This window comes from Aquarana catesbeiana, linkage group LG11 (assembly GCF_042186555.1).
Source record: "Aquarana catesbeiana isolate 2022-GZ linkage group LG11, ASM4218655v1, whole genome shotgun sequence".
Classification (NCBI taxonomy): domain Eukaryota; kingdom Metazoa; phylum Chordata; class Amphibia; order Anura; family Ranidae; genus Aquarana; species Aquarana catesbeiana.
The window spans coordinates 254,990,537-255,004,571 of NC_133334.1; the positions used below are offsets into that span (position 1 = coordinate 254,990,537).

The window sequence follows — 14,035 nt, forward strand, 5'->3', positions numbered from 1 at the left end:
CACACTGGGGCAAAGATTCTGGCAGCTCTGCAGGGGCAGGCTCAGAGGTGGATGATGCCACGCCAGCTTCAGCCAGGAATGGTGGTTTGCGACAATGGCACCAACCTCCTCTCCGCCCTCCGACAGGGACACTTCACCCATGTTCCCTGTTTGGCTCATGTCCTTCATTTGGTGGTGCAGCGGTTCTTGTGCAGGTACCCGGGCTTATAGGATCTCCTGAGGCAGGCCAGGAAAGTCTGTAGGTGTTTCCGCCGGTCATATAATGCCACTGCTCGGCTGGCTGACCTCCAAAAAAAATGCAACCTGCCCAAGAACCGCCTCATCTGTGACATGCCCACCAGGTGGAACTCAACGTTGGCAATGCTGCAGCGGCTGCACACATAGCAGAGGGCTATCAATGACTACCTGTGCGAGTATGGCACCAGGACAGGGTCAGGGAAGCTAGGCTTTTTTTCGCCACGCCAGTGGCTCATGATCAAGGATGCATGCACTGTCCTCACCATTTGAGGAGGCCACGAGGATGGTGAGCAGTGACAGTGCATGCATCAGTGATACTGTCCCTCCTGTCTACCTGTTGGAGCACACGCTGCATGGAATAATGGACAGGGCACTTACCTCTCAAAGCCCCCTTTATCCAGACAGTATTCCTGCAGGCCCGCCGATCTCACAGGAGGAGGATGAGGATTGTGTCAGCATGGAGGTGGAGCCTAGCACTCAGCATCAGCAGCAGTCTTCGAAGGGATCGTTTCCAGTCCCCAGAAACCCATGGACTTGTACGTGGCTGGCAGGAGGTGGCTGCGGATCAGGTCGTCCTTAGTGACCCAGAGGACTCCGGACCGAATGCCTCAGCAAACCTACGCTGCATGGGCTCCCTGACTCTGCAAAGCCTGCGAAAGGACCCTCGAATTTGTGGTATCAAGGAGAGGGATCAGTACTGGCTGGCAACCCTTCTTGATCCACGTTACAAGGGTAAGGTGGCTGAACTTATCCAGCCGTCGCAGAGGGAGCAGAGGATGAAACCTCTTCGGGAGGCCTTGCAGAAAGGTTTGTGCAATGCGTTTTCAGAGTCTGGGAGGTTACAATTACCTGGTCCTCCTGGACAACGTGTTGCTGAACCTTCGGTCAGTCACAGAAGGAGCGGTGGAGAAGGTGGCCGTCTGACCAATGCGTTCAGACAATTTTTTAGTCCGCAGCCCTAAGCTTTGATCGGTTCCAGCAACCATCGCCAGCGTCTGTTGTACATGGTGCAGGAATACCTAGGGGCAAGATCAGACTTGGAGACCTTTCCAGCCAAAAATCCACTGGGTTACTGGGTCTTGAGGATGGATCACTTGCCAGAGCTTGCACAATATGCAATTGAGCTACTGGCCTGTCCTGCATCCAGCGCTCTTTCGGAACGCACATTCAGTGCTGCTGGAGGCTTTGTAACCGATCACAGAGTGCGCCTATCCACCGACTCGGTTGATCGGCTCACCTTCATAAAAATGAATCAGTCTTGGATTACCAGCTACCAAGCACCTGATGCTGATGTAACCGATTAATGTTTTTATAATGGTGAGATCCCTTCAAGACTGCCTATGCTGATGCTGAGTGACTATCCTGTTATGCTGAGTGACTATCCTATTCCTCTTCAATGTTCATGTTGATAGCTTCTATTTTTGGTTCTGGGCACCACCACCAGTGGCTTAGGCCCAATTTTTCTGCCCCTGTTTAACAGGGGCGTGTAATTAAAATTTTTGCTGTAATATTTTGCAGCAGGGCTCATTCCTGCGCTCAACAAGAGTATCTGTGAGGGGTTGCAGTGTTGTGGCACCACCACTGCCTAAGGCCCAATTTCTCTGCCCCTGTTTAACAGGGGCGTGTAATTACAATTTTTGATCTAATATTTCACAGCAGGGTCTGTTCCTGCACTCAACAAAAGTATCTGTGAGGCTTTACAGTGTTGTGCCACCAGCAGCACCACCACCGCCTAAGGCCCAATTTTTCTGCCCCTGTTTAACAGGGGCATGCAATTACAATTCTTGATATAATATTTCACAGCAGGGCCCGTTCCAGCGCCCACCAAGAGTAATTGTGAGGGCTTACAGTGTTCTGGTACCACCAACACCTAAGGCCCAATTTTCCGCATAGGGCAGGCCGTATAGTATATACAAGCGGTCCCCTATTTTCGAAAATCCCACTTACAAACGCCTCCTACTTACAAACGGAAGGAGACAACGGGAAGTGAGAGGAAATCTACCCCTAGGACGGGAAATTCTCTCCTGTAAGAGTTAATATGGGAAAAAGGTGTCTCCTCCACTGATTTATCACCAATCCTTGTTTCCCTTAAAAACACCAAATTTTCAAAATCCAATTGTCATTGGGACAGAAAGTGAGGTGAAATCTTCTGAACAGGGGCACAGACAGCAAAACAAATGTTACAGGGGTGATAACCCTTCCCTATGTTTTCCAAAAAGCTTTAAAATAGATTTTTTGGCTCGAGCTACACTTACAAAATTTACCTGTTCAAAATTACAAACAGATTCTACATAAGAACAAACCTACAGTCCCTGTCTTGTTTGTACCGCCTGTATACTGCTGTTTAGAGTATATAGGGCCTGGGGGCCCAATGCCTTTTCTTTTTTTAATTTGGGTGCGGGGTTCCCCTTAATATCCATACAAGACCCAAAGGGCCTGGTAATGGGCTGGGGGGGGGGGGGGGTACCCATGCCGTTTGTCTCATTGATTTTCATCCATATTGCCGGGACCCGACATTACATTAAGGCCTCAAGCAGTTTCAAATTACTTTATTCCTTTAAAAAAAGTTGTTTTGTGCAGGGACTGTTCTAAGCATGGGAAACACGCGTCACTTTACAGGCATACTATTGACACCCCCCAGGTACGATATTTAAAGGAATATTTCACTTCTATTTTTTCACTTTAAGCATCATTAAAATCACTGCTCCCGAAAGAACGTCTGTTTTTCAAAACTTTTTTTTCCATTGATACATGTCCCCTGGGGCAGCACCCGGGTCCCCAAACACTTTTTAGGACAATAACTTGCATATTAGCCTTTAAATTCGCACTTTTGATTTCTCACGTTCGAGTCCCATACACTTTAACGGTGTTCGAATGTTCGCGTGAACTTTCGGTCCGTTCGCATGTTCTGGATGCGAACCGAACCGGGGGGTGTTCGGCCCATCCCTACTAAACACCAGGGTGCTACATGTATATAGAAGCGCTACATTGTTTTCTAATTAAATGTATCAGGAGGACTTGAGCACTGACGTGTAAAAGGTGTGATGGAGTTTGTCACATTGTGAATGATATATGAGAAAGTGCAGAAGATGTAACTTTTTTTGTTGGAGCAACATTTCTATATAATTTGATAACAAAAAAAATATCTAAATCAGCTATTTAAAAGTCATTCAACCTAAAAATAATCGAGGTGACCCCAAAGCATCTGAGGTTTCTCTGTAATTGAAGTTATTGATCATCCTCTAACCCTCTTGTTTTGAATTGTACTGTTCGGTGTAGTGTTTCCCTACATTGTAAAGTGCTGCGCAAACTTTTGGCGCTATATTAATCCTGTATAATAATTATTGATTTCCTCATCACTTGCAGGCAATGCTGAATGTGAGCGGATTGGTGGAAGGACTGGATAGAGAAACTGTATCCTCTTGGCTACAGAGCCACCCCATCATGGTAGTATCATCTCTGTGTGCCTCCATGCCTGTCACAATGTACACTGTGTGAATTATCATTGCTTAGATTGTTTTATGGCTTCACTTTACATCTGTGCTGGCAAAATTTGAATCCTCTGATAAGGGAGCTTGGCTGAATACAACTGAGGCTTAAAGGGACAGTCCGCAAGACTCACAGGGAGAACACATAATGTATATAGGAGCTGTTTTACCTGCCAGACAATGTGTAATATAACACACTTACTATTGTGACTCCCCACATAGCATAAGACTTATGCCCCGTACACACGATCAGAAATTCCGACAGCAAAAGTCCGATGTGAGCTTTTGGTCTGAAATTCCGACCGTGTGTATGCTCCATCGGACTTTTGCTGGCGGAATTTCCGCCAGCAAAAGACTGAGAGCAGGTTCTCTATTTTTCCAACGGAAAAAGTTCCTATCGGAAATTCCGATCGTCTGTAGCAATTCCGACGCGCAAAATTCCTACGCATGCTCGGAAACAATTCGACGCATGCTTGGAAGCATTGAACTTCATTTTCTCGGCTCGTCGTAGTGTTGTACTTCACCGCACTCTTGACGGTCGAAAGTTCAGAGAACATTTGTGTGACCGTGTGTATGCAAGCCAAGCTTGAGCGGAATTCCGATCGTGTGTACGAGGCATAAGGGTGATGATACTTATCAGATCCTGCACTTCTGCAGACTTTGTGCCACTGCCCTGTCTCCTGGCTGCTCTCTGACTACTCATGACATCCCACACTGGTGATGCCCACCTGTAAAGCCTCCTTCCCTATTCAACTTGCAGAGCAGCCACACCCACTGTAAGCCTGATCCGACTTACAGCTAGTGTGTATTGATTCAGTGTAAAGATTTATTCCAGATGATTATTTTGGCAGAATTTAAAAATGATTAATTTATGAAAAGATACATAAGTGAGCTACAAGAAGTTTCGTGTTCACTGCAGGCTGACCCCAAAAACGTAGTGACATCACTGCTCCATGAGCTACAGAAGGCCTCATGCCTATTGATGTGACTGCCTCCTAGTGAGTTAATAAGTGTAGGCCGGATAGTCAGTGTACATCGTCCAGCTTTGCAGATTGTCAGTTGATAGTGGGGGAGGACCGTCAGGGAAGAGTGGGGACAATGTCTTTTAACCAGTCTGACTTTCTGGGTTCCGATTGGTTGCTGACAAATTTATAGCTAAATTAAAAATGAAGCTGCTACAAATCTCTCAATGTGGTTCTCTCTGAATTGGTTTTATGGATGGCGGTCTTTTTGTTGGTGAAGAACATTGTATCCTAATCTCCGTCATTGCAGGGATCATTAGGAACCGCCATCCCGCTGCTGGTCGAAGAATATATTGGGGATGAGGCAGATCCCGCTGAAGTCCGCAACCGCTTCCTGGACCTGTGTGGAGACATCATTTTTGTAATGCCGGCCCTGAAAACTGCAAAATATCACAGAGGTGAGTCCGGGACGGGACATTCCTGATTTCCTGTTTGAATGAAAATACCCAAACAAATCCGGCCGACCTTTGCATTGCAGTAGCTAAACATTTTATGAGGTCATTGGTCCCAAGATTCCATAAAATGCATTCCTAGTCCTGGGAAGACACATTTACCTATGCACAGCTGGCTTTCCGTCTGGTTGTCAAGTTTCTGAACCTATAATAGGACAGGACGCTACTGGTTCCATAGTTAATGTTCGTTGTCTGTCAATAATTTGAATGTTATTACATCTAAAGAAACATTGTTACATAGTTACCTACATAACTGCAACTTGATTTGGATGTTAATGTTGTGTATATGGGAAATCTGGTATATACTCTAAAGTCCCATATCATGATCATTGTCCACTGCTGTGTAACCAAATCACCCAATACCTTCCTGCTATCACCATTGGTGGGCGGAATGTGCTCTGATAAAGGGTGATGTATACATAATGCCAGACAAATGGTGGCCTGCCTGAACATAGTCTCACTCCTTGACATAGCTATGTTTCTTGCCCCCATTACATTGCTTTGGTAGCTGATGGGGGCCTGGGGATGCTGGCAGTTGAAGGGAGCTCAGGGATGTTGGAAATTAATAGCAGTCCAGGGACAGTAACAGCTGAAGAGATCATAGGGATACTGGCAGAAGAAGGGAACCTGGGGATGCTCAAAGCTGAAGGGGCCCAAGGATGATGGCAGTCGAAGGGAGCCCATGGTGATAGCAGCTGGGGGGAGCCTAGGGATTCTGGTAACTGATGGTAACTGATGGAAACCCAAGAACTCTGATAGCTGAAGGGAACCTGGGAGTGCTGGCAGCTGGAGGGAGCCCGGGGATACTGGCAGCTGGAGGGAGCCCGGGGATGCTGGCAGCTGGAGGGAGCCCAGGGATTGAGTCAATTGAAGGGTGCAGAAGAAAGCTGGAAACTGAAGAGAACCTGGGGGTGATAGCAGTTAAAGGGAGCCTAGGAATGATGCCAGTTAAATAAAACCAAGGAATGCTGGTAGCTAATAGGAGCCTGGAAATGCTGAAACCTGAAGGGTGTTTGGGAACGATGGCAGTTAATAAAAAACCTGGAGACACTGGCACCTGAAGGGAGCTTGGGGATGCTGAAAGCTGAAAAACCCAGGGATGCTGGTACCTAAAAGAAGTTAAGGGATCCTGGCGGTTGAAGGGAGACCGGGGCTGCTAGCAGTTGAAGGGAGCCCAGGGATGCTGCTAGTTAAGTATCGGAAACTCCTACCTATTGGATGAATTGATGAGGTAGCAGAAACGGGAAGTCGCTTCTTCCTAGATTTGGGTTCATTCCTAATTTTAAATGCCTTTCAACTATGCATTCTAGTTCTGATAGTAATCTATTTTCTTCTCGCAGATTCTGGATATCCCGTCTATTTCTACGAGTTCCGCCATCGTCCATCTCTTTTTAAAGACATTAAGCCTGATTTTGTGAAGGCCGACCATGGCGATGAGATTTACTTTGTGATTGGAGGGCCCTTCCTCAGTGACGATATTCTATTTTCAGGTAAATCCACTTTCCCAACTACTGCTCCTTCTACCATTCACCCAACAGACTTCGTAGGCTGATTCAGTGATTGGTCATCTGTGAACCATCTGATATCTGGTTATCACTTTGTTGTATCTCGGCATCTGTAGAACTTTCCAGATTGTCACTTCTCTTTTCTCCACCAGGCCTATCAGAGGAAGATGAAAAGGTCCTTAGTAAAAACGTCATGAAATACTGGGCCAACTTTGCTCGGACCGGGTAAGACTCAAATAATTGGGCCTTAAGTACTGAAAGCTACACTGCTGGGCTTGACCTCATTGGACCAGTAATAAAGAGGACCAGTCATGGTTGGGTTTATACAAGAATGTGAATACACAGTCATAAATTATTATAAATGGTGCAAGCTTCTCTATGACCTTGCAAAGAAATGCACAGCTCTGTTCTTTCTTAATGTCGAGCTGGGGGAAAATGTCCTTCATAGTGCCTTGGTATCTGGAGAGAGAGGAGGAAATCCTCCGATGCCACACATCCACGTAGGTATTCAGAAGTGAAATGACAACCTCAGCCTGGACTCCTGCCAGGCCACACCTCCAACGCATTTCGCCCCGTCCCTCGGAACTTAATCATGGGGATAGTGCCTTGGTGGGTAATTTTCTTTTTCTTGCAATGTTTCAATTCCTAATTTTATCAATATGGAGTATATATTGTATGTCTTGCCTGTGTTAGAACTATATAAATGTATAATAATACTGTGGGGGGAGGAAGAAGGCATTAGAGTGTAAGTTCTTCTGGTGCAGAGACTGATGTAACTGGCTCAGTGTTCTCTGTACAGCACTGTGGTATATGTCAGAGCTATATAAATGTACAATAATAGTGTGTGGATTTTAGAGCGTACGCTCCTCTCATGCAGTTTTACCCTTCCCTCTCCCTTTTTTATGCTGATTATTATTTCTATTCATCTTATTTTAGTGACCCCAATGGACCCGGTTTGGCTGAGTGGCCGCGGTATGACCAAGATGAAGATTATCTGCAGATTGATATTCAGCCGAAGCAAAAGGCCGCTCAGAGACTGAAAGATGCAAAATATGAATTTTGGACCAAAATACTCCCCGAGAAAATCCAAAAGATATCGGAGGAGAAGGCAGAGCATAGCGAGCTTTAGAGCCCTCTGGATTGTATAGTAAATAAATCACCATTCCAAAGCATTTTGCAGCAAGACGATTAAAGTCCAAAGTGACTAAAAGCTGATAATTCAGTTGTGGGTGGAGACTGGCTGTTTGTATTTTTTTTTCTATCTTGGGGACTCTGTAATGGTGTTCCCAGCTCCGCCCCCACCACAGAGTCTTTCTCCTGCTGCAGAATTGTCTTATTCCAATCAGGGAGTAGTGTCCTCGGACACTGAACACAGGGACATATCAAGTTCCAGATCACGTTTCATCCTGCCAGCTCTGACCCATAATTCAAATATCAGTTTTGTGTGGATTGGCCCTGTAAAAAGGGGAGTTCCGCCCTGACTCACTCTTTAATAGCACTGAGAATCTGAGATGCTGTGAACCAGCGGGGTAACATTCCATTCTCCAAATACTGTGAAAAAAACTGAAATAAATGTTTTTGTTTTTTTACCGTAAATATATTTTGTCTGATTATTTCCCGACTTGATCCTTCTGCTCTGAGAATCGTATTCATGAATTTTCCAACAATGGCGGCTCACAGGTCAGGAAGTTATGACATTTTAAATATCAATGTGGATTTTTGAGCTGAAGTTAAACCAGAATGAAACTCTAAAAATAAAAATTGCTGGCAGGGTGGGATATTGGGCAGAAAGGACATACTTAGGGGTTGACTTACTAAAGTGAAAAGACTATGCACTTTGCAAAGTGCAGTTGTTCCCGAGCTTAGTAAATGAGCAGAAGCTCTGCTGACTTCCATCATCCAATCATGTGCAAGCAAAATATGCTGTCTTTGTTTTTTTCCTTGCAAAGTGAAGCATTACCTAATTTACTAAGCTCTGGATCAACTGCACTTTGCAAAGTGGACAGTCTATTTGCATTAAAGCATTGTTACCCCAACATTTCATGATCCTGATATGTACCTGCAGTACCATGTACTAGTATGAGAAAATATCCTGATCTCTTTGTATTGCTTCCTTTATGAGAAATCCCTGGTGTTCCTGCCAGTCCCTCTGCTTTCCAACGGAACTGACCACACTAAGCAGGAGAACACATGGTGGTCAGTTCTCTAGCTATGCTGGGAGCTCAGTGTTCTCCTATAATGATCAGACATGTCCTTACATGCCTTTGCTGCACAGCAATTTACTGGGAATCTCAGCGTGCTGCTTCTTCTCCTCCCTCCAGCTCTTATGCAGCTATTAACAGAGGGAATGTGATCACTTATGAAGTAGGGTCCCAGGCCTCCTTCAGTCTAATGAGAACCTCCAGGACCAGAGATAGCTAACCACCTTCTGTATATGGTGGGTTGTGAGGCATAGTGGGTGCAAGGCAGTAAGATTCATTGGGCGCCAGACACTTCTTGAATCCAAAAGAGATTTTATTTCTCTTAACAGAACTTTGGGAGAGAGGGTTAGGGCCAGGACACCCTTAGGTAGTTGCAAGATTAATTGGCAGACTCCGAGACTTCAACAGGAGGACAGCCATGCAGGAAAAGGCATCCAGCAAGATGCCACATCTGCATGTGTAGGAATGCTGTCTCCTATGGCAACAGTCTTTAACAGTTCCTAACACAAAGTGTAATGCCCTGTACACACGGTCGGATTTTCCAACGGAAAATGTGTGATAGGACCTTGTTGTCAGAAATTCCGACCGTGTGTGGGCTCCATCACACATTTTCCATCGGAATTTCCGACACACAAAGTTTGAGAGCTTGCTATAAAATTTTCCGACAACAAAATCCATTGTTGGAAATTCCGATCGTGTGTACACAAATCCGATGCACAAAGTGCCACGCATGCTCAGAATAAATTAAGAGATGAAAGCTATTGGCTACTGCCCCGTTTATAGTCCCGACGTACGTGTTTTACGTCACCGCATTCAGAACGATCGGATTTTCCGACAACTTTGTGTGACCGTGTGTATGCAAGACAAGTTTGAGCCAACATCCGTCGGACAAAATCCATGGATTTTGTTGTCGGAATGTCCGATCAATGTCCGACCGTGTGTACGGGGCATTACAGTTTTCTCACTTCCACTACAAACACTTCTTGTAGTTCTTCAGCTCACTGAGCTCCCAGTCTCTCTAACTAGACTATTTGATTCACTACCACTAAATCCCTTGAGCTCCTCCAATCTTCACCCTAGTATCTTCCTCAAGCGTCACCCCCGCCTCTCTGCTGGGTCCCTAGCTTGGCACTCAGGATACTTCTCAAGCTTCACCCCGCTGGCCTGCTCGATCCCTGGCTTGGCCCACAAGGCTGCTCTGCAAGCGTCACCTCTGCTGGTTGGGTCCCTGGCTTGATACCCACTGAAGTTTCCCGATTATTCACCCCCGGCTGGTGAGAATACTGCTCCAGTACTTGCTTCAGCTACTCACTGCGGTCCCTGGTAATAAGGTGGTTGGTCCCTTAGTGGCGACAGCTTCCCCTCTACCTCCGACCACGACAGGTTCTTCGGCCGGCAGAATCATCACTTCTGGTTGGACTGCAAGCCGCAATCCCATCCCTGCGCTGCTCTCTTACTTCTGGATAGCCCCTCACACAGCCTAGCAGCCAGATGTGCCCAGGATAGGCCCAATCTCTGGCCTAGCAGCCCGGGTAATACAACACACGTCCACCCAGACAGCAGTCCAGGTGGCACAGAACACTGATCACCTGACTCCACCCAAATATATAGGTTCTCCCAGCAGACCAAGCAATTGAAGAAAACCCCTGCCTATTGGCTTGATAACCTATATACCCATAATCTGACCTTGCATTGCCTTTCTCATATCTAATGCCACCAGGTACCCAGCCACCTAGCGGCAAAAGAGAGAAGTGCAGCAATTACAGACTTATGCCCCGTACACACGGTCGGACATTGATCGGACATTCCGACAACAAAATCCTAGGATTTTTTCCGACGGATGTTGGCTCAAACTTGTCTTGCATACACACGGTCATACAAAGTTGTCGGAAAATCCGATCATTCTGAACGCGGTGAGGTAAAGCACATATGTCGGGACTATAAACGGGGCAGTAACCAATAGCTTTCATCTCATTTATTCTGAGCATGCGTGGCATTTTGTGCGTCGGATTTGTGTACACACGATCGGAAATAACGACAACGGATTTTGTTGTCGGAAAATTTTATAGCCTGCTCTCACACTTTGTGTGTCGGAAAATCCGATGGAAAATGTGTGATGGAGCCTACACACGGCCGGAATTTCCCACAACAAGGTCCTATCACACATTTTCCATCGGAAAATCCAACCGTGTGTACGGGGCATTAGAGTGAAACCTGGCAGGTAAATTTAGGATCAACCCTGCCTAAACACCAGGGTGCTACACTTAACATAAAAAAAAGGGACAAAAGGGTATTTATAAAGTGTTTTTCTTTTTCATACATCATGGGACACAGAGTCAGGCTAATATTCATTACCTATTAGGTTATACTCCATCATCAGGTGAATAGACACTGGCAGACCAAAGGTCTTCAGACATGAAGTGATCCCCTATATAACCCCTCCCACACAGGAAGCACTTCAGTTTTTTTACCAGTGTCTGAAAGGTGGATGGCACAATTTGTTTGAGCTCTCTGAACTCCACGTCTCTAGTCCCACAAACGGTTCTTAAACGAATCAAGGGATTGACCGATCGGATCCATTTGACACAGGCTTATATACTTACATAAATGGTACCCGTTCCGGCACACACCCAGCTTATTTAAGCTGTATAGGCCTAGCATGCGGTGCTTCCAGAAGGCAGCTGTGGGACACAGAGCAGGCTCTGAACAGACACTTGCAGCAGTTCATTCTTTCCTTACCCGGGTCACGTGAGTCACCAAGTGTTGCTTGGCTGGCTAAAGGTGCTTAGCAGGATTGTTACATAGGGGCCTTGGAGCCCTATTAAAGGGTCTCCCTTCTGAGGTGTTTTTAATACTACACCAAGTATACTCTTTTTGTGGCTAGTAAATGTCTTAAAAAAAAGAGGAGCGGGACTAACACTACAGGGAAGGGCACTCCTATGTCGTCAGTAGTTCCTGATGAACCTAGTCGTATCCCTGGTGTTGTATCCCCTGAAAGACCAGAGGCTTCCGGGCAATCTGAGCCGCCGCGCCTATCTGGTATTGTGCCTACAGTCAACGCTGCTGCTTCAGCCTTTATCACTAAGGATGAACTGCCTCAGCCCTAGCCGGGTTATAGATAGTACAGGATGGCTGGCATGGTTGCCTCCATCCCGCAGGGTAGCAGGAAGCGTGACAGATCCCCCTCCCCGGAGCCTCCTAGTCTGGAGCAGGAATGGGTTGAGGATGGGGAAGAGCTTAAAGCTCAGGACTCTGTGGATGGCTCGGCAGATGAGTCTGCTTCCGAGCAATCTGCACAAGAAGATATCCAGTCTGCCTCTCAGTCGCAGAGGCTTTTGATCCTGATTCTGACCGAAGTGGTTCATTCTGCCTTCAAGTTGCCTCTTGCAGAGGTGACTGAGCCCCCCTGGTCCTCTTTGGGATCCCTGAGGCCTCTTCAGGCCGCACAGGCTTTCCATCTACACCATCTGTTGGAGGTGTTTGCTGATTGGGAACATCCTGACAGGATTTTTGTTCCTCCTAAGAGGTTTTCCCTTTTATATCCCATGGATGAAAAGTTCATAAAAAAATGGAGCATGCCAGCAGTAGTTGCAGCAGTCTCTTCCTTAAACAAGAACTGAACTTGTCCGGTGGATAATGCACATGTCTTGAAAGACCCTGTTGACAAGAAACTGGAGTCATTATTAAAGGCTTCCTTTTCTTTGGCCAGTTCAGCTATTCAGCCAGTTGTTGCAGCAATTGGTATCTGCCAGTCCGTAAAGGATCAGGTCCAGAGGCGGCTCTCTAATTAGGCAAGTTAGGTGGTCACCTAAGGCCTCGTGCTCCCAGGGGCCTCACGGCCACCTAATTTGCCTAGCGTGTGTGGGAGTGGGTTGCGAATGTCCAACGGTCGGTGTCCCCAGGGCCGTGTTTATGCCCAGCCAGGGAGCGGACTGACCACTTATTCCCTTCCCGAGGTCCCAGGGTCAGTGCATTGCAGCTCCATATACTCCCCTCCTCTGACTCCTCCCCTTCTGCCGCACTCTGCAGATCTCCTGCAATGTGCAGAGCGCGGCGGCTGCGCAGCTCCCTGATCCACTCTCCAGGACGGACGCCGGACGGTCTCTGTAATGGAGGAACCTGCCAGAGCTGGTGCCTGGCGTTCATCGGGGAGCCTGTCTGCCGCTCAAGGTAAAGCATGACAGATGGTCCTGCCCAACACAGACATCCCGTGACGTCACCCCCTGACCGAGGGCACCCCGAAAATCACTGCTGCCAGCCACCTCACACACACAGCCCTGATATGTATATCATCCGGTATATGATTTCACTTACTGACCACCAGTCATTCATCTCACCTGCCAGCCAGCCACCCCCCCTGTCATCTTCAACCCACCTGTACCCCACTGCCAGCTTCCTACCATCCCACCTGTCATCTTCATCCCACCTGTACCCCTCTGCCAGCTTCCTATCATCCCGCCTGTCATCTTCATCCCACCTGTACCACTCTGCCAGCTTCCTACCATGCCACCTGTCATCTTCATCCCACCTGTATCTCTCTGCCAGCTTCCTACCACCCCGCCTGTCATCTTCATCCCACCTGTACCCCTCTGCCAGCTTCCTACCACCCCCCCTGTCACCTTCATCTCACCTGTACCCTACTGCCAGCTTCCTACCACCACCCCTGTCATCTTCATCCCATCTGTACCCCTCTGCCAGCTTCCTACCACCCCCTGTCATCTTCATCCCACCTGTACCCATCTACCAATCTACCAGCTTCCTACCACCCCCTATCATATTCATCCCACCTGTACCCCTCTGCCAGCTTCCTACCCCCCTATCATCTTCATCCCACCTGTTACCCTCTGCCAGCTTCTTGCCACCCCACCTGTCATCTTCATCCCACCTGTACCCCTCTGCCAGCTTCCTACCATCCCGCCTGTCATCTTCATCCCACCTGTACCACTCTGCCAGCTTCCTACCATGCCACCTGTCATCTTCATCCCACCTGTATCTCTCTGCCAGCTTCCTACCACCCTGCCTGTCATCTTCATCCCACCTGTACCCCTCTGCCAGCTTCCTACCACCCCCTGTCATCTTCATCCCACTTGTACCCCTCTGCCAGCTTCCTACCACTCCCCCTGTCACCTT

General features: G+C 47.4%; 1 protein-coding gene across 2 annotated transcripts in view; it reads left to right on the forward strand.

Annotated features, from left to right (window-relative positions):
* The window catches only part of LOC141112680 (uncharacterized), a 170,866-nt gene extending 162,566 nt beyond the window's left edge, over nucleotides 1-8,300 (forward strand). For both annotated transcript variants that reach the window (XM_073605677.1, XM_073605680.1), the window contains exons 33-37: nucleotides 3,604-3,684; nucleotides 4,998-5,145; nucleotides 6,540-6,689; nucleotides 6,857-6,929; nucleotides 7,641-8,300. In XM_073605677.1, coding sequence (XP_073461778.1) covers nucleotides 3,604-3,684; nucleotides 4,998-5,145; nucleotides 6,540-6,689; nucleotides 6,857-6,929; nucleotides 7,641-7,833 — 645 coding nt within the window. In that variant the 3' untranslated portion in view covers nucleotides 7,834-8,300. The remainder of the gene's footprint in view (nucleotides 1-3,603; nucleotides 3,685-4,997; nucleotides 5,146-6,539; nucleotides 6,690-6,856; nucleotides 6,930-7,640) is intronic.
* Nucleotides 8,301-14,035: the final 5,735 nt, after the last annotated feature.